We start from the raw sequence: 21047 nt of genomic DNA, 5'->3' as shown, positions 1-21047 counted from the left end.
AGTGGGAGACAGAGTAGGAAGGCTTTGGCTTGAGAGGCTTCGGCAAGCAGAGGCTGAGGACGAGCTTCACTCCAAGTGAGGTAAGGCCGGGTTAGCTCCTTTAATAACTCTAATTAACTTAGGAGTAGGTAATGGAGGCAGCAGTTAGGGCAGTCGAGTGCTTCGTTTGCAGTATGTGGGAAGTCAGAGTGAGCACAATTGTCCCTGATGGCTACACCTGTAAAAGATGCATCCAGCTGCAGCTCCTGACAAACCGAATTAGGGAAATGGAGCTGGATGAACTTCGGATCATTCGTGAGGCAGAGGCAGAAATAAACAGGAGTTACAGGGAGATAGTCACCCCTAGAAGTCAGAAGGCAGGTAGCTGGGTGACTGTCAGGAGAGGGAAGGGGAATAGACAGAATGAGCAGAGCACCCCTGTGGCCATTCCCATCAATAATTAGTATACCTCTTTGGATACTGTTGGTGGGGACGACCAGGGACAAGTTGCAGTGGTTGCGTCTCTGGCACCGAGACTGGACCCTGAGCTCAGAATGGAAGGAGGGAAAAGAGGAGAGCAGTAGTGATGGGATTCGATAGTTAGGGGGACAGATAGGAGATTCTGTGGAAGAGATTGAGAATCCCGGATGGTCTGTTGCTTCCCTAGTGCCAGGGTCCGCGATATCTCGGATTGAGTTCTCAGTATTCTCAAGAGGGACGGTGAGCAGCCAGATGTTGTGGTCCATGTAGGGACCAATGACATGGATAAGAAGAAGGAGGAGGTCCTGGAAAGAAAATTTAGGGACGCAGGTGCAAAGTTGAAGGACAGGACCTCCAGGGTTGCAATCTCAGGACAGCTACCCGTGCCACCCTGCAGTTAATGCAGTTAAATACATGGCTAAGGAGTTGGTACAGGTGGGAGGACTTCATGTTTCTGGACAATTGGGCCTTGTTCCGGGGAAGGTGGGACCTGTTCCGATGGGACAGGTTGCACTTGAACTGGAGGGGGACTAACATCCTTTGCGGGAAGGTTTCCAAGTACTGCTCTGGGAGGTTTAAACTAGATTTGCGGGGTGGGGGGGGGGGGAACCATACTGTTAAGAGCAGATAGTGAGGTGGAGGAGGATAAAGGTCATGTGAGAGCTGCAAGTATAGTGCATGGAGTAAAGCCAGATCTAACACATCAAGAGGCTTTGTGGAAAGAGAAACAGAATAAAGGGTGTAAAGGTAGTAAGGTAGAAGGGCTAAAGTGTGTGTACTTCAATGCAAGAAGCATCAGGAACAAAGGTGATGAACTGAGAGCTTGGATACATACGTGGAATTTTGATGTAGTGGCCATTACAGAGACTTGGCTGACACCAGGGCAGGAATGGATTCTCAATATTCCTGGATTTCAGTGCTTTAAAAGGGATGGGGTGGGGGGAAAGAGGAGGAGGGTGGCATTACTGGTCAGGGATACTACTACAGCTACAGAAAGGGTGGGTAATGTAGCAGGATCCTCTTGAGTCAGTATGGATAGAAGTCAGGAACAGGAAGGGAGCAGTTACTCTATTGGGAGTATTCTATAGGCCCCCTGGTAGCAGCGGAGATATCGAGGAGCAGATTGGGAGGCAGATTTTGGAAAGGTGCAAAAATAACAGGGTTGTTATCATGGGTGACTTTAACTTCCCTAACATTGTTTGGCACCTGATTAGTTCCAATGGTTTAGATGGGGCAGAGTTTAATTGTGTCCAGGATGGATTCCAGTCACAGTATGTTGACAGGCCGACTAGGGGAATGCCATACTGGATCTAGTATTAGCTAACGAACCAGATCAGGTCACAGATCTGGTGGGTGAACATCTGGGGGACAAAGGCCACGGCTCCCTGGCCTTTAACATTATCAGGGAAAAGGATAGAATCAAAGAAGGCAGGAACATTTTTAATTGGGGAAGGGCAAATTATGAGGCTATAAGGCTAGAACTTGCAGGTGTGAATTGGAATGATGTTTTTGCAGGGAAGATGTCCCTGGAGGCTGTGGATGTGAGCAAGGTCCTCAATGAATACTTCTCTTCGGTATTCACCAAACAGAGGGAACTTGATGCTGAGGGCAATATGGGTGAGGTTGATGTTCCGGAGCACGTTGCTATTAAGGAAGAAGAGGTGTTGGAGTTGCTAAAATACATTAGGACGGTTAAGTACCCCAGGCCTGACGAAATATTCCCCAGGCTGCTTCACGAGGCAAGGGAAGAGATTGCTGAGCCTCTGGCTAGGATCTTTATGTCCTCGTTGTCCACGGGAATGGTACCGGTGGATTGGAGGGAGGCGAATGTTGTACCCTTGTTCAAAAAAGGTAGTAGGAATAATTTGGGTAATTATAGACCTGTGAGCCTTATGTCTGTGGTGGGAAAGCCATTGGAAAAGATTCTTAGAGATAGAATCTATGGACATTTAGAGAATCATGATCTGATCAGGGACAGTCGGCATGGCTTTGTGAAGGACAGTTCATGCCTAACAAGCCTGATAGAGTTCTTTGAGGAGGTGACCAGGCATATAGATGAGGGTAGTTCAGTGGATGTGATCTACATGGATTTTAGTAAGGCATTTGACAAGTTACCACACAGTAGGCTTACTCAGAAAGTCAGAAGGCATAGTATCCAGGGAAGTTTGGCCAGATGGATTTAGAATTGGCTTGCCTGCAGAAAGCAGAGGGTCGTGATGGAGGGAGTACATTTGGATTGGAGGGTTATGACTAGTGGTGTTCCACAAGGATTGGTCCTGGGACCTCTACTTTTCGTGATTTTTATTGACAACCTGGATGTGGGGGTAGAAGGGTGGGTTGGCAAGTTTGCAGATGACACAAAGGTTGGTGGTGTTGTAGATAGTGTAGAGGATTGTCGAAGATTGCAGATAGGATGCAGAAGTGGCAGGTGGAGTTCAACCCAGAGAAGTGTGAGGTGGTACATTTTGGAAGGACAAACTCCAAGGCAGAGTACAAAGTAAATGGCAGGATACTTGGAAGTGTGGAGGAGCTGAGGGATCTGGGTACATGTTCACAGATCCCTGAAAGTTGCCTCATAGGTAGATAGGGTAGTTAAGAAAGCTTATGGAGTGTTAGCTTTCATAAGTCAAGGGATAGAGTTTAAGAGTTGCAGGATAATAATGCATCTCTATAAAACTCTGGTTAGGCCACACTTGGAGTACTGTGTCCAGTTCTGGTCTCCTCATTATAGGAAGCATTAGAAAGGGTACAGAGGAGATTTACCAGGATGCTGCCTGATTTAAAGAGTATACGTTATGATCAGAGATTAAGGAAGCTAGGGCTTTACTCTCTGGACAGAAGGAGAATGAGAGGAGACATGATAGAGATATACAAGATATTAAGAGGAATAGATAGATTGGGCAGCCACTGCCTCTTCCCCAGGGCACCACTGCTTAATAGAAGAGGGCGTAGCTTTAAGGTAAGGGGAGGGAAGTTCAAGGGGGATATTAGAAGAGGGTTTTTTTTTTACTCAGAATGTGTGGAATGCACTGCCTGAGTCAGTGGTGGAGGCAGGTACACTAGTGAAATTTAAGAGACTATTAGACAGGTATATGGAGGAATTTAAGGTGGGGGGGGGGGGGTATATGGGAGGCAAGGTTTAAGGGTCGGCATAATATTGTGGGCCGAAGGGCTTGTACTGTGCTGTATTGTTCTATTGTCTTATTATTGTTCCTGTAGTGAGGTGTACAGAAATGAGCACAGTACTCCAAGAGGGGTCTGACCAGGGTCCGATATAGCTGTAACATTACTCTCGGCTCTTAAACTCAGTCCCGTGGTTGATGAAGGCCAATGCACCATATGCCTTCTTAACCACACAGTCAACCTGCACAGCTGCTTTGAGTGTCCTATGGACCCGGATGCCAAGATCACTCTGATCCTCCACACTGCCAAGAATCTTACCATTAATACTATATTCTGCCATCAGATTTGACTGACCAAAATAAACCATCTTACACTTATCTGGGTTGAACTCCATCTGCCACTTCTCAGCCCAATTTTGCATCCTATCAAAGTCCTGCTGTAACCTCTGACAGCCCTCCACACTATCCACAACACCCCCAACCTTTCTTTCATCAGCAAATTTACTAACCCATCCCTCCACTTCCTTATCCAGGTCATTTACAAAAATCATGAAGAGAAAGGGTCCCAGAGCAGATCCCAGTGGCACACCACTGGTCACTGACTTCCATGCAGAATGTGACCTGTCTCCAACCACTCTGCCTTCTGTGGGCAAGCCAGTTCTGGATCCACAAAGCAATGTCCTCTTGGATCCCATGCCTCCTTACTTTCTCAATAACCTTTGCATGGGGTACCTTATCAAATGCCTTGCTGAAATCTTTCTACACTATATCTACTGCTCTTCCTTCATCCATGTGTTTAGTCACATCCTCAATTCAGTTAGGCTTGTAAAGCACAACCTGCCTTTGATAAAACCCTGCTGACTCATCCTAATTATATTATTCCTCTCCAAATGTTCATAAATCTTGCCTCTCAGGATGATCTCCATCAGCTTACCAACCACTGAAGTAAAGCTCACTGGTCTATAACTTCCTGGGCTATCTCTATTCCCTTTCTTGAATAAGGGAACAACATCTGCAACCCTGCAATTCTCCGGAATGTCCACAAAGATCATTGCCAGAGGCTCAGCAATTTCCTCCCTTGCCTCCCACAGTCCCGGTGACTTATCCAACTTGATGCTTTCCAAAAGCTCCAGCACATTCTATTTCTTAATGTCTATATGCTCAAGCTTTTCAGTCCACTGTAAGTCATCCCTACAATCTCCAAGGTCCTTTTTCATAATGAATCCTGAAGCAAAGTATTTGTTAAGTATCTCCGCTATCTCCTCTGGTTTCACTGTCACACTCGATCGGTCCTGTTCTCTCATGTCTTATCCTCTTGCTATTCACATACTTGTAGAATTTCCTTAATTCTGCTTTCTAAGGCCTTCTCATGGCCTCTTCTAGCTCTCCTGATTTCATTCTTAAGCTTCATCCTGCCAGCCTTATAATTTTCTAGATCTCTATCATTACCTAGTTTTTTTTTAAACCTTTCATAAACTTTTCTTCTTGACTAGATTTTCAATAGTCTTCGTTCACCATGGTTCCTGTACCTTACATCCTTTCCCTGTCTGATTGGAAGGTACCTATGCAGAACATCATGCAAATATCCCCTGAACATTTGCCACATTTCAGCCATACATTTCCCTAAGAACACCTGTTCCCAATTTATGCTTCCAAGTTCCTGCTTGATAGCTTCATATTTCCCCTTACTCCAATTAAACGTTTCCCTAACTTGTCTGTTCCTATCCCTCTCCAATGCTCTGGTAAAGGAGAGAGAATTGTGATCATTATCTCCAAAATGCTCTCCCACTGAGAGACCTGACACCTGACCAGGTTCATTTCCCAATACCAGATCAAGTACAGCCTCTCCTCTTGTAGGCTTATCTACATATTGTATCAGGAAACCTTCCTGAACACACCTGACAAACTCCACTCCATCCAAACCCCTTGCTGTAGGGAGATGCCAATCAATATTTGGGAAATTAAAATCTCCCACTACAACAACCCTGTTTATTATTGCATATTTCCAGAATCTGTCTTCCTCTCTGCTCCTCGATGTTACTGTTGAGTAGTCTATAAAAAAAAACACCCAGTGGAGTTATTGACCCCTTCCTGTTTCTAACTTCCACCCACAGAGACTCAGTAGACAATCCCTCCATGACTTCCTCCTTTTCTGCAGCCATGACACTATCTCTGAATAGCAGTGCCACGCCCCCACCTCTTCCTTGTCCTTTCTGAAACATCTAAAGCCTGGTACTTAAAGCAACCATTCCTGCCCCTGAGCCATCCCTGTAATGACCACAACATCATAGCTCCAAGTACTGATCTACACTCTAAGCTCATCTGCTTTGTTCATGATGCTTCTTGCATGAATATAGATACATCAGTCTGAACGCCTCCCTTCTCTATCACTTTCCTATCCCCCCCTCACAATGCCTATAAGCTTTCTCTATTTGTGAGCCAACTGCCTCTTCATCTCTTCAGTTTGGTTCCCACCCCCCAACAATTCTAGTTTAAACTCCCCCAACTCACCACCAGGATATTGGTTCCCCCTCGGATTCAAGTGCAGCTGTCCTTTTTGTACAGATCACACCTGCCCCAACAGAGGTCCCAATGATCCAGAAATCTGAATCCTTGCCTCCTTTTCCATTCCTTCTGCCACGCATTTATCCTCCACCTCATTCTGTTCCTATACTCACTGTTGCATGGCACAGGCAGTAATCCAGAGATAACTACTTTTGAGCCCCTGCTTCTCAACTTCTTTCCTAACTCCTTGTAGTCTGTTTTCAGGACCTCCTCTCTTTTCCTCCCTATGTCGTTGGTACCAATATGTACCACGACCTCTGGTTGTTCACCTTCCCACTTCAGGATATCGTGGATGCAATCAGAAACATCCCGGACCCTGGCACCTAGGAGGCAAACTATCATCCGCGTTTCTTTGCTGCATCCAGAGAATCATCTGTGATCCCGCTGATGCCATCTTCTTCCTTTCCCTACCCTTCTGAGCCACAGGGCCAGACTCTGCCAGAGGTGCAGCCACTGTTGCTTCCCCAAGGTTGGTCGTACCCCCCCAACAGTACACAAGCAGGAGTACTTATTGTTAAGGGGGACAGCCTCTGGGTACTTTCTAGTATCTGACTCTTGCCCTTCCCTCTCCTGACTGGTACCCACTTATTTTCTCTTGAGGCCCCGGTGTGACTACTTGCCTATAGCTTCTCTCTATCACTTCTTCATTTTCCATGACCAGACAAAGATCATGAGCTGCATCTCCAGTTCCCTAAAACAGTCCCTAAGGATCTGCAGCATGATGCACCTGGCACAGATGTGGCTGTCCGGGAGGTTGGGAGTCTTCCGAATATCCCAAATCAGGCAGTCAGTACAGAACACTGGCCTCACAGACATACTTCCTATTCCTTGCAAATAACTTAACAGGCCTCGACCCATTATTGCCTAAGCCTGGGTGAGCCAAAGCCCTCCTACTGTCTGCCTCAACTCTGTTGCCCACTCTGCAAAGCTGTCTTATTTTTAAATCCTACTATCCGCCGGCCTAACTCGCTGACGTCCACGCGCTTGCACAGCCGTGCCTCAATCAAACTGCTGAGGAAAAAACTGTGCATTGATAGGATAAAATGATTAAATACTAATTTTTCATCGCTAGGTGTATTGTGCTTCTTTTGGAATGCTGTTAAAATTATTTCAACTCATAAGTTCTTGAAACTAGTGACATTTTTAATACATTTTGTTTAAAAACAATCCATTTCTCTGGGCAATGAGACTTTAAGCAAAATGATCACACCCAAGTCATGTGCATTGCACTTGATAATGGCTTTTGAAAGGAAACATAATTGTCAGGTACAAACTTAAGTTATTGTCTCCACAGTTTTCAAGTACCTGGCTGAGAAGTACCTTCAGCGACTCAAACAGCAAACCACTGAAGAAGAACAAGTGCACTCAACAAGCAATCGCATCGGTATGTTCTGCCTTAACTTCAGCTGATACTCGTAAACATCTCTAGGGCATAACAGAATTTTCTTTAATTTTTTTCTCTTTTAACAATGTCATATTTACAGTATCTGAGCTTTGAAAGACTTCCATTGTTAAAACAGCATTGTTGGATTTGGAGATGGCATTGTCCACAAGGTTCTTCAAAAGTTAAGAATGAAGTGAAAATCTTGTGATTACAGCCTTACTAAACATTCATTCCAATAAATAAAGAACAGCAGCAGGTAAATAAGGCTACGTCCACACTACACTGGATAAATCCATAACCTTTTTCTCTTCATTTTTACCCTCCGTCCTCCGGCGTTTTCGTCCCCTGAAACCGGAGCTTTTCAGAAACGCTCTCCAAAGTGTGTATTTTTGAAAACGCCACTTGGGCAGATCAGTGTGGACGGGGTAACCAGAGAAATCTGAAAACGCTGTCAGATGGCAGCGCACCATTTCATTGTTTTCTTGAACACAACCTAACAATTTCAGAACAGACAGCAACGAGACTGAAGCCAGAAGAGTTAGAAATGTACTCATCAAATACTTTGACCCATAACTTACTGAATAAAAAAGTATACTCACTTTGCCCTGTTTTCTGTCCTTGCTTATATGAAGGTGGTTTACCTATTTATGCAAGTACTTCTCTGACAATAGATGTGTAACAGCCTAATGTAACATTGTATGGAAATACAAGATAATGCTGATGCAGACATGTTTTACACATTTAACAAGGTGCTTTATTAATGCAACAGAGTTAATCAGTTTTTCAATGTTTGTCGTCAGCCAGGTCATACTGTCCGTGAACTCACTGTCGGATGCCTCCATATACTTCAGTTTTTGTTTTTTTTTACTTTTAAGTCCTCCTGCACGAGAGCCAACAGCTGCCTGTCATTTAAGTTTTTCTAGTCTGCAACTGAACAAACTCGCAGCAGATCTTTCAGTGAGATTCAACACCAAACATGTTGCTTATTCTCGGTAGATGTGTCCTGCACATGCACAGTAGGAGGAGATTCACCGACATCTCCGTTTCAATGTGGACGGAGATATTTTTAAAAACGCATAGTGTGGACACCTATCGTTTTTACGCAAAACCGGCGTTTTCAAAATTATCCAGCCTAGTGTGGATGTAGCCTAATTCTAACCTTAACCAACTCTACTGTAAATAAGGCGGAAAGAAAAGAACACCTTGCCTTGTGGTCAATCTTTGTACTTTATACTAGTACAAGCCAGGAATTTTCTAACAAGGACAGCTTTGATTTTCTTAAACTGCCATGATTTCCCAGGCTTACAGACAAACAACAAAGGTAAAGAATCAGCTGTACTACACCTTGCTGAAATGGAACAAACAGGTAATTATACAAATAGGAACATAAAGTTCATCTCCATAAAAAATGACAATTTCGACCCTAATCCAGAAGGATCTATGTGAAATTAGGTGACTAAAGTAAGAGAAAAAATTCTCATCTGGTATCGCTTCAAATATAGATTAACACACACAAGATGCTGAGGAAGTCAGCAAGTCAGGCAGCATCTGTGGAGAGGAATAAACAGTTGATATTTCATGCTGAGACTCTTCATCAGGAAGGGGAAGGAGTAAATAAAAAGATGGGGGAAGGGAGGAGTACAATCTGGCAGGAGATAGGTGAGAACAAGTGAGGGGAATGATAGGTGCGTGTGGGTGGTGTGTGGAAGAGCAACTGATCAAAACACTCAAGGCTAGGAAACATCTTGCATATTCTTTCTCATAAAACATTACCTTACAGTACAGGTCCTTCATCCACAATGTTGTGCCACTAAAATTCTTTTTCACTTCCTTTCCCTCCACTGGTGTCTGTGCTTTAATGGCTCTGACCTATGACTGGGAGTAGCGTTGTTCTAGTTGCCAAACCTCGAGGGGCTTGAGGTTGAGGGAAGGCATTGGATTGGACCTTGGTCATCAGTGAGGGGAATTAATTTTTGGGGAAGTTTCAGTCACACTTGGGAGTGGGAAAGTTATTAATTCCTTTGAAGTTAGTCCAAGTTTTGGAGGGGATAAAAGTAGTTACTACCTTTATGAAAAACCCTCTGTATAGTTTGAGAGCAGGCTTGAGGGATGTGTTACCTCAGTGCTCTTCCTTTGAATTACATGAATTGAGAGCACAATGACTGGTAACTGTTCACAAGATGAATCCTGTTCATTTGCTGAAATTCCTTCCTGCAGGGGTATTTAACACAGCTGGTGGCAGTCACTCTGGGCAGAACCCAAGCACAATTAACGGTGGTGAGGTTATCAGCCTTCGACCGAACAAGCAGAGGACCAAGAAGAACAGAAGCCTCATGGGCCGCTGTGGGAGGCTGTAGCCATCCCCCTGCACTCCAGAATTAACACTCACTGTCTGTTGAAGTGTTCTGACCAGTAAGAGGGGTTTTTAATTTAGATATTCTGATACATCAGTGGTTGGTAATAATTACAGAAAACGCAGTACTTGGCTAACTGACAGCTCTGCCTATGCAGAAGCTTTCTGCAAACAAATGACTTCATGGCTTGGAAATTGTTTGGAGAGTTTGGTTTGAGCCAGCATTATCAGTCTGTGAACAGAATGGACGGTAACTGATCTGTCTGATTGCTGAAGCTTTGTATGGGTTGTTCCAAGTTGATAGATTTGTTTGCGAGTTGGTCACCTGCTATACTCTGAAAATCAGTGCGCTCAATTGTGTGACTTCAGCCAGACCTACAGTGCTGTCCAATGGGAGAGCAGCGATGAACATAATGTGATGGGTTGGCAAAAGTGTCATTCAAAAGAGCCTAGTCCAGATTCTGGATTGAGAATTTCCAGTCCAGCTAATAATGCTGTCCTTAAGGGAATTAACTTTTTTCAAAGAAAAAAGTTGCAATTAATTATGGAAATCTATTGTCATTTGAACAGATAACATAAACATTGCCATTTGTGCTTTACATTTGTGGTTGTTAATTTTTGAAACTAATTTTGATGAATTGTGCAATATTTCAGTGTTGACTGCAGCCTGGAGAAGGATATTTTGCTACTAGTAGATTTTTTTTTCATATTCAGATGTTTTGAGTTGATTGTTTGGATAATTTGTATAAAAGAATTGCCATTTGTATTCGAATGTTCGTATTCCTGAATTTGCTGACTGACTGCTTAGACATTTTTTCTATTGAATGTGTAATCATGTGTTTTTTGTGTGCATGCAACATTCACATCATTTCCTGAAAAGGGTCTCCTTACACAGCAAGAGTTTTGCACAAGTGCTAAGTCAGTACTGCAATTACTGCTTTCTATTGTCCTTGCAAGAGCATAACAGATCCTAAACCAGGTCTCTAAATGATCTATAGCAGGTGGCTATGCTTGCTTGCTGAAAACGCCTACCACTCTGCATAGCCAGGTGTCTCAAGTTCATGACTGAATGATAATTGCTTTCCATTATTTGCCATGCATGCTTCTTAGTGGGATTACAGTGCCTTGTAAAAGTATTCAGCCCCCGACCTTTTGTTCACCCCAATGAAAAATACAACCAGGGATTGTGATCAATTTAACTGAGAATTTTTATTTGTGAGTCATATGCTTTTTTCACAGTAGAGCCCCAAAACAGGGAGAATTGTAAAACTTGAAAAACTGAAATGTTAACAGCTCAAAAGTATTCATCCCCCTTTCCTCAGTTCTTAGTTGACCCACCTCTTACAGCTATTATAGCCAGTGGTCTTTATGGATAAGTATCTACAGTGAAACCCCACTATAACGCAATCATTTGGCTCCATAGTGGGGTCACGCTAAATCAGGGTTCAAACTGACCCAATGTTGATCTAACATCCTAAAACACCCCTATTTTTGCCCTATTTGGGTTCTAGCTTTTGCTTATGCAAATGAGCGTGGACTGCAGGGACAAAAATTTTGTGAAACCAATCCTCAAAGATGACACTTATCATCCAAGCATTGCTGCTGTGCGTGTACTCAAATGGGAACGACTTTATGTTGACATGGTGGAGACAGCGGGGCAAGCGAGATTTGCCAGTCGTGAGTGGTTTTAACTTATGTGTTCTAATCTTTGGCTTTCTTCAGGTGTTTGGCTTTTAGTCCTGCTTCTTCAACTTTGCAAAGTGACGTGCATAACTTTTCTTCATGAGATTTCCAGCTACAAAGTATTGATTCCGGTATCCTGAGGTCTCGTGCAACTTGAGTTTGACTTTTAGTCTTGATCGTGTCAAGTGCATGAAGCTTATCTTTCACAGAAAAAGATTTTCTTTTTCTAGCAGTTTGTTTCATTTTGAGCAAAATAAAGTCCAATGACTCTCACAAAATGCTGGTGGAACACAGCAGACCAGGCAGCATCTGGTCGAGACACTTTGTCAGGACTAACGGAAAAAAGAGATAGTAAGAGATTTGAAAGTGGGAGGGGGAGGGATGAAATCAAGAGCTGGGAAGTTGATTGGCAAAAGGGATACAAGGCTGGAGAAGGGGGAGTATGGATTGATATGGACATGGAGTCCAATGACTTCTCGTATTATAGCATTGCACAACATGATGAGAAAGATTTGTCCATTCTTCCATGCAAAATTTGCTTAAGATGTGCCAGGTTAGTTGGGGAATGGCAGTGGACAGGACTCTGACTGGGCCAGTCAAGGACATCAATTTCCTTCATTTGAAGCCGCTCCATGATTGCTCTGGCAGTGTGCTTTGGGTCATTGTCCAGCTGAAAGATGAACCTCCTCCCCAGTTTAAGCTTACTGGCAGATTTTTACCTATGGTCTCTCTGTATTTAGCAGGATTCATCTTACCATCAATCCTGACCTGATTTCCAGTCCCTGCTGCTGAAAAACATTTGTGTAGCATTATGTTACCTCCACCATACTGTATAGTAGGGATTGTGCTATGTGGCTGATGCACAATATTATATTTATACTACACATACCGCTTAGTGTTGAGGCCAAAAAGTTCTACTTTAGTCTTATTTGACCACACGACTTTCTTCCACATCTTTACAATGACTTCTGAGTGACACTTTGAAATATTTACAGGCAAGGATATGCCTTTTGTTTTCGCCAGGGCTTCTTCCTTGCCACTCTCCATAAATGCCCTTTTTGTGTAAGACTTTAGAGATTGTTGGCCATGAACTTCATCTCCAATTGCAGCCACTGGCTTCTCCGGCTCACTCAGAGTAACTGTTTGCATCACATTAGCCTCTCTTGCAAGTGCCATTTTTCTGTGGCAACAAAGCTTAGAGGGGTGGCCTGACCTAAGCAGCGTGGCTGTAGTTTCATATTTTTTCCAGTTTTCCACAATGGACTGCACTGAGCTCTGAGGTATTGTCAGTACTTTAGAGATGGTCTGGTACTATTCCCCAGATCTGTACTTCTCTATTGTCATTTCTCTGGCTTGTCTTGAATGCTCTTTTCCATTCATTTTGGTTTGGTCTGTTGAAAGCCTACCACATTGTTGGACCTTAAGATATAGGAGCAGAATTAGGCCATTTGGCCCATTGAGTCTGCTCTGCCATTTCATCACTGTCGTCTGTCTAGGTACCATATCCGATGCAGATGTTGGTGACCATGGTTTTCCATACAGATCTATCCCTTGTTCTTTGGATGACTTCCATTTCCTCAATGTGTAGCCACCTGGCTAGGCTTTTGATGTACATAAGCCGAGGTCTTCCTCTAGGTTTGCTCCCCTCGATCTTTCCAGAGAATGAGTTTTTCTAGTTCATCTTTCCGCATGATGTGTCCTAGGAATCTGAGTTGTCTTTCTCTTATTGTTGGTATGAGTGATCTAACTGCTTGGGCTCTTCTGAGAACTACTTCATTTGATGTGTGTGTGGTCCACGATATTTTTAACATTCTCCTGTAGAACCATAATTCAGCTGCTTCGAGTCTCTTTTCCATTGCTGGGGAAATGGTCCAGCATTCACTTCCATAAATCAAGATAGAATAAATGTAGCCCTGCAGTATTCTGTTTTTAGTGTACATGCTCATCTTTCTGTCTGTTAATATGATCTTCATTTTCTGGAAAGCTTCTTTCGCCATTGCTATTCTGTATTTGATTATCTGTGTCGCACCTACCATCACTTGTTATTTGGCTGCCAAGATATCTGAATTTGTTGACTTGTTTGATGTTTGTATTTCCAATCTTGATCACACATTGTGGGATGTTTGTCTTTTCTGGAGATGACCATGGTTACTTTCTTCTTGGTGTTGATTGAGAGGCCTCTGCCATTACTTTCTGCTGCCACTATAGTGTGTAGTTCTTGAAGTTTCGTTTCTGAGTAAGCTATTAGTACAATGTCATCAGCATATCTGATGTTATTTATATTATGGCCTCCAATTGTGAATCCTCTATCTGATACTTCTGAAGATATTTTCACTATACAGGTTGAATAAGTTGAGTGAAAAGACACAACCTTGCCTGACTCCATCATGATATTCACAACTCAGTCACTTCCCCTTCAATTCTAATGGATGCTGTCTGGTCCCAGTATAAGTTTCTTAAGAAACATACATCTTCCCCATCTATGTCAAGATCTTGAAGCATTTCCAGGAGATCTTGGTGTCTGACAGTGTCAAAAGCTTTTGTACAGTCAATGAAACATAGGTAGATGTCTTTTTGTACCTAGATGGCTCGTTCACAGATCATCCGTAGCATGAAAATTGCATTTCTGGTTCCAGTGTTTTCCACAAAGCCGCATTGTTCTTTACTTTTCTGGTTTTATACTGGGTATACATTGTACTCTTGGGTATGAGGATAAACTACATCTGGCTGTGGAGCATTTGCTCTGGGTAATGAGGTTACCATTAACCACAGCTACCTCCAGGTCACCTTTAGGGAAGGTGGAGCACCTGTTAGCCTCCCTACTTGGGTTACAGTGAAGCCACGAAATGCAGGTGATGGATGAAACAGAAGGCAAGTTGTGAGTAACACATTCGATGGTTCCTGCTTCTCAGATGCTGAGCAGAGGATCCTTTTAATAGGACAATGGTCAGAGTCACCCATCCTGTAAAGACACTGCATTGCAGGCAACCTAAGGGGAAGCTACTTCTTGTATTTCATCCTTAGTACAACCATTTCATCACAGCTGATCCAATTTTCCTCTCAGCCCCAATCTCCTGCCTTCTCCCTGTATTCCTTCATGCCCTGACCAATCAAGAATCTGTCAGCCTCTGCCTTAAATATACATATAAACTTGGCCTCCACAGCTGCCTGTAGCAAAGAATTCCACAGATACTCTACTCCCTGGCTAAAGAAATTCCTCCTCATCTCCGTTCTAAAAGGACACACCTATATTCTGAAGCTGTGCCTCTGGTCTTTGACTTTCCCACCACTGAAAACATCCGCCCTACATCCACTCTATCAAGGTCTTTCATCATTCGATAGGTTTCAATTATGTCATCCTTCATTCTTCTGAATTCTGGTGACTACAGACCTAGAGCCGTCAAATGCTCTTCATATGACATTCTTATGAATTATTCGTATGATAAACATTCTTCTTATAAATTTATTGTAAACTGGCGATCCTCCAATTTTCTACATTAACAAATTGTGTTAGTTGGTAAGGTAATATACAGTATTGCAGATGAGGAAAGTTAGCATAGTAATTACAAAGGGGATGAATGCTTTTTAGCCTCACAATTTTGGTTTTTAATTTTTAGTAAATTGGTGATGGGTTTTAGAATTTTTCTTTTGACATGACGGGGCGCAATGTTTTGTAGATTAGCACAAAAAATCCTACTTCAATATATTTTCAGTTTTGAAAATGAGTCAGTAAAATGTGAAAATAGTTGTTGGGTCAGAATACTTTTTGAAGGTACTGTATATGAAATTAAAAATTAAGCATTAAACACTTAACGGCTTAGGCAGAATTTGTGGTAAGAGAAGTAGTTCAGGGTCTTCAACCTGAAACATGAATTTTGTTTCTCTATCCACAGATGTTTCTTGACTTTCCAAGTGTTTCCAGTGTTTTTCATTTTTATTTCAGATTTCTAGCATCTGATGTTGATTGCCTTGGAGCTGTCATACTAAGATTAATAGATGATGCTGTAAGGTGATGTTTTATGAATCTAAACACAGCCTAACTTGGAATGTGAAGAAAAGGCAGCCAGGAGAAGGTCAGATGTAATGGTAAACTCATGATGGCACATCCATGTACCACAACCATACTCATCCATCATCACCCCCAGCATTCAACTTCCTGATGGCTAGAAGAATCCAGGAGGCAATAAGTTTGGTCGAGGGGCTAAGCATTCTCGATTTGGTCAGTGTCATCTCACGCGATCAAAACCAGTCTGGGAGATTAGAGATCAGAGATGTGGGCAGCACGATAACATATATCAGTTAGCTTAACGTAGAACACTACAGTGCAGTAGAGGCCATTCAGCCCATGATGTTGTGCCAATCTTCTAACCTACTTTAAGATAAATCTAACCCTTCCCTCCTATATTGCTCTCCATTTTTCTGTCAACCATGTGCCTATCTAAGAGTTTGTTTGCCTAGCACCACTCCTGCAGGGTGTTGCATACATTCACTTTACAATGCCTGTGGATGGGTTCAGTTTCCACTGCTTTCCGTGAGGAGTTTGTATGTTCTCCCTGTGACCTTCAGTTTCCTCCAGGTGTTCTGGTTTCTTCCCTCATTCCAAAGATGTAAAGGTCAGGGTTAGTAAGTTATGGTCATGCCATGTTGGTGCCAGAAGCAAAGCAACACTTATGGGTTACCCGCAGTAGGTTCTCTGATTGAGTTGGTTGTTGACGCAAATGACACATTTCACTGTATGTTTCTATGTACATGTGACCACTAAAGCTAATCTTTAACTTAGTGATTGCTGTTTATTTCTCAGCCATCTTGAATTTGAGTTTAACTTGGGCAGCACGGTGGCATTGTTAGTTGAACAATTGCCTTAGCTTCAGGACTCCCACCACCCACCCAGATAGAACATCTACTTTTCTTAAAAGATGGGTAATAGATGTTCTGTTCCCATTAAAACTATTAAAATAATTTATTGTCTAAAACAGGGGCATAAAAATCATTATCAACACTTTTGCTAGAATGTGAAATATCCTCACATCACTATCATCTTCATGATTAGCATCATAAACAACCATTAACTTGCCCACTCTGTTTCTCATTTAATTGAGCAAATTCCACCATTTGTCCTTTATTGGTGTTGGAATAGACAGAATGCAGTGACCTGGGTTCAGTGCCAGCTTTGGGGCTGTCTGTGTAGAGTCTGCACGATATCTCTGACTGTGTGGATTTTCTCTGTTGCTTTTGCTTCTTCCCACCTGTCCTATCAGAACAAGAAATATGGTCTGGTTAACTGGCTGCTACAAATTGATCCTAATGTATGAGTGAGTGCTTGAATGTGGACAGCATAAACTGGGCTTAGGGTTAATTGGCCACTTTCATGGTCAGTGCACGTCATAATATATGCTGCACTATATGTCTTAGAATAGAAATATAACATATCTCTTCCCTTTTTTATGCTATTTGGACTCTGATGAATTGCTGCTGGAAATCTAATACCCTCACTTCAATCAGCTTCACTCCTCTTCTCCCTAAACAATGTCAGAAGAATAGAGCTTATTCTATTTCTTGATTTATTCTTCTGCTTCTGACCAGCCATATTGAGGATTAATATAATAGCATTGACTAATTACACAGCCATTTTCAAGAACAGGGGACTGACAACATCAGACAAGCTCAAAAGCTGTAGATAGTAAAAATCTAAAATAAAACCAGAAAATGCTGGAAGCAATTGGCAAGTTAAGTAGCGTCTGTTGGAAGAAAAAAGTAAATATTTTTCTCAAAAACTCCGTCAGAACAAAGAACACTCTATAAATTATTGAGTGTTTCCAGGTATTTGTATTTGGTCCTAAAACTGGAATCTGATACTTGTATCAGGGCTGTTGGATCCCACAAATCAGTGAAAGTGTTAGTCACACTGATTTCCCAAGATGAAATGCAATCTGCATCATAAATTTATTCCAGCTCAAAGTTTCAAATTCTGGAGGAAGAGTTACTGTGTTGTTTAGCCAGCAGCTGTGAGGAACCAATCTGTTTATTTTTGCAGGGTTGAGCAACAATATTCATGTGTGGCCAGAACATGTGAAATTGTGCTCCTTGGACCTTGGTTCTGGTGAAAGGGAAAGTTATTGGTAAGATTTCAGGTACTGGAGATAATAAATTATGTAAGCATTCATTTGATCAATGGATTTTTGTGGCTGTTGTCTGTCGCCTTGTACCTCTTTTGCTTTGAGAACAAACCAGCTATTGATAGGTGGTTTTGTTCCCTGGTCTATTTCAGATAATCATTGTCTGCAGAAGTTAGACTCCCAATTATTGAACCTGAGGTGTTGGTTTCTAATTCTGTTCATTAAATACTCCAACAATTGAGTTCATATTTTGAGTATTATTGGTGCTTCTTGATAGAGAAGCTAGAATTGCGCTGTGGATCACCCTCTGAGAGGGAAAGGTATGCCTCGTTTTTGAACTGATGAGTTGAAGTACAAGCTTCAGTTTTGCCAACCCGCATGAATATGACCTCACAACATAAAAAATGGTTTCCAAGTTCACAGAACTTCTCGGCACAGATACAGTCCATTTTATCAAAAATGTAAACACTATTAGTCCCTGTAGAAGACTTTATTTTATACAATCCTATTGTACATTCAATATATATGGAAACTTTTGTTGTATTTAAATACAATCAGTGTTAAATCAACATATTAGCTGTTAAGTTTACTTCACTTAATGGTTTATTTGAGTTCTGCATCTCCTAAATTAAATTAAGGTTGGATTTGTTGGTGGGTGCCTGAGAGTCAGGCCATTTGGGGCCATTTTTAGCCAGTCTCTCACCAAATGCTGATTGCCTAATTTACTCCCTACAGTATCCTGTTTTAATTTCCCAAATCCTGTTTTTTTTAGTGTTCTTTCACTAACACACCCTTGCCAGTGAACTGAAGTGGTCAGAACTCTTGAGCATACGACTGGGACAATGAGCTGTGAGTGTACTTTGGGGAAAATTGGTTCCAGGATACCATTCTGTGGTACCCTTTGTGTTGCTGTTGAGATATTTTGCAGAGTTCATTGCCTTTATGCATGCACATTAATTGGAAAGGGAATTGCTATGCCTTCCAGCCCATCATGTACTTGCAGCATTCTCATGGGGCATCGCAGTTAGTGTGTATACTGTCTCTAGAATATCCAAATAGGCCTATAGCTTGTCCTTGAATTTTTCCCAATTGCACACCCCCTTTCCCAGTGCATGAGGTAAAATTGGTTGTCATACAGCTTGTTTCCACTGAACTGTACCCAGAGTTGGATCAGAGCACTGCACAATGAAGGAAGCTTACAAGAAAGTAACACCCACTTGCATGGGTGTGGTTGAAATCAGGCAAGCAAATAACATTCACTTGGCTGCTACTTGCAGAAACCTGGGCCTGTTCCAGCTTTTTAACTCAACTTGGTAAATTTCCAGACTTCAGCTTGTTGAATAAAATATAGTTCATTCCACCCCAGTTAGTGTGCAAGAATAATAGTCAAAACCAAACAGATCATAGTCTGAAAATTGGAGGCATGTGTACCCACCTTCTCACTTCTCTGAACTCCCTCTTGTTTGCAGCAGTCCACTAGGACAGCCTGCCTGACTTTGGCCCTCCTGAAGGATAAAGTATGGGATCTCACATCACCTCTAGTTCTTTTGCCTATCTGTGTTCTCTGGTTATGTATCTTCCTTCTCTGGAGATGTTTCTCATAATTTACTCTATCAAAACCCTTTAGGGTTCTGAATGGTCCCATCAAACCTCCCGAGGAACTACAAGGTGGTTCATCACAAGCAGGCCATTTGACTGCCCATGTCTTCCTTGGTGTTTTTGTTCCAGCTAACTGTCCTGCTCTGTTGGCATGTTCTTCCATTCCTTCTCCATCACATGCTGACCAGCTTCTCCTTGCATCTATCCAGCTATAACACAAAGTACTATATTTCACTGAGGAAAGAAGTTTCTCTTGAACTTGTTGGATTAATGATATTAATGATTGCCAGATATGGACTTCACCCAAACTCCCAGCATCACTGTGGAAGTGTCTCCCAAATATTTCCTATAAAACCTGTTCCTGATCTTTAGATCTTTTAATAGATGAAAGCCAAAGATGTTCTCTGAGGTGAGAAAGGAAGCCACATTAGCTCTTTTCCAATTCATCAGTTCATTCTCTTTGTAATCTTTTTAAGGGTGTCAAAGTTTATGTGGAAACAGCAGGAAAATGGAGTTGAGAGGGATAACCAATCAGCCATGATGGCATAATTTTACTACTATGTCTTAAAGTCTTCCCCCTGTTGAGGAAATTGCTGGTAAAAGTAGGGTACACTAACGGATGTAAAGCCTAATATCCTAATAACCCTTCTCAAACTTGCCCCAGTCAAGCCACTCGAGAGTTAGTTCCATATGAAGTCAGCAAACTTCAGTTTGCTGTAAATTCTGGAGATTTAATAGTGTGTGAGGTCAGATGCAGTACTTGCTGAGCCACCCAGATTCTCATTGAAAACGAAATATAACAGTGGTGAAGGAGGGCACACCTCTGGGCTGGACTGGATTAGATAATGAAAGCCCAAGGGTTTAACTGTCTTAGTGATTGCAAGTGCCCATTTACAAATATAGGGAAATGCATTCCATATTATTTTCTGGGGTTTTTTCCATTCATTGTCACATAATGTTCATCAGAATTTCCATCAACCTTCAAGTCTTTGAAAGAAGAAAGAAAGTCTTTGAAAACCTTCAACTATTTTCTCAGATCTGAGATGAGTTTAATGTTGGTTTTATAGTCTGTGCTTTGAAAGAAAGATTTAGTTAAGCACAAGTGGGTTTTCAAATCATAAATGAAACATAATGGCTGCTGTGTATTTTTAGCCGACAAAAAGCAAATCATAAAAGCACTGTGTATCCCATTGGCATAATTTTCCAAAGGCATGAGATTTTGGTTTAGATGTGCCCCCATTCTTGCTCTGATCAGGTACAGTAATGCACAGCATTGTAACTTACTATCACAGAGTATTTTATTGATTTCAGAATGGCTTGTTAAACTTGCAAAGAAACCAATTCATTATTATGAAGAGGCTGTGCTAATGTGATTTTTCAGGCACACTTGCATTTGCTATTGAGATCTCCTCGCACACTAATGAGTTGTTGCTGAATTTGTTTTAAACTGTGTAATAAATCAGTTTTGTGGTCAACTATAACCGGTAAAAAGATTTTGTTAATTGTTTATTTTGTTTCTCCCAACTCCTATGCATGTATCTGTTACAAGGTGCCACACTAAAAACTAATCACACTACAAACTAGAACAGTTTTATAATTGTCATTTCTATGTAACAATTTTAATAAAAAAGCCCATCAATTTACTTATGAATTCTTTACTGGTGTTTATTCTCCCAAATATATTCAAACTCAGTAATCGAGTTCATTCAAGTGGTGTTCAGCGGAATGCAAGTACCTCATACGTGCCGTGGATTTCGAGATTCAAT

At 41.9% G+C, this 21047-nt stretch overlaps 1 protein-coding gene across 4 annotated transcripts in view; it reads left to right on the top strand.

Moving 5' to 3' along the window:
* The window catches only part of rab23 (RAB23, member RAS oncogene family), a 75883-nt gene that overhangs the window by 50374 nt on the left and 4462 nt on the right, over nt 1-21047 (top strand). For 2 of the 4 annotated variants that reach the window (XM_059982269.1, XM_059982268.1), the window contains exon 6: nt 7441-7530. In XM_059982269.1, coding sequence (XP_059838252.1) covers nt 7441-7530 — 90 coding nt within the window. Of the gene's footprint in view, nt 1-7440; nt 7531-9747; nt 20925-21047 lie in introns of those variants that run through there. The other 2 variants (XR_009514408.1, XM_059982270.1) reach the window with 2 other exon arrangements.

Source organism: Hypanus sabinus, chromosome 10, assembly GCF_030144855.1.
Source record: "Hypanus sabinus isolate sHypSab1 chromosome 10, sHypSab1.hap1, whole genome shotgun sequence".
Classification (NCBI taxonomy): Eukaryota; Metazoa; Chordata; class Chondrichthyes; order Myliobatiformes; family Dasyatidae; genus Hypanus; species Hypanus sabinus.
This window is presented reverse-complemented; position numbering and strand designations above follow the sequence as displayed.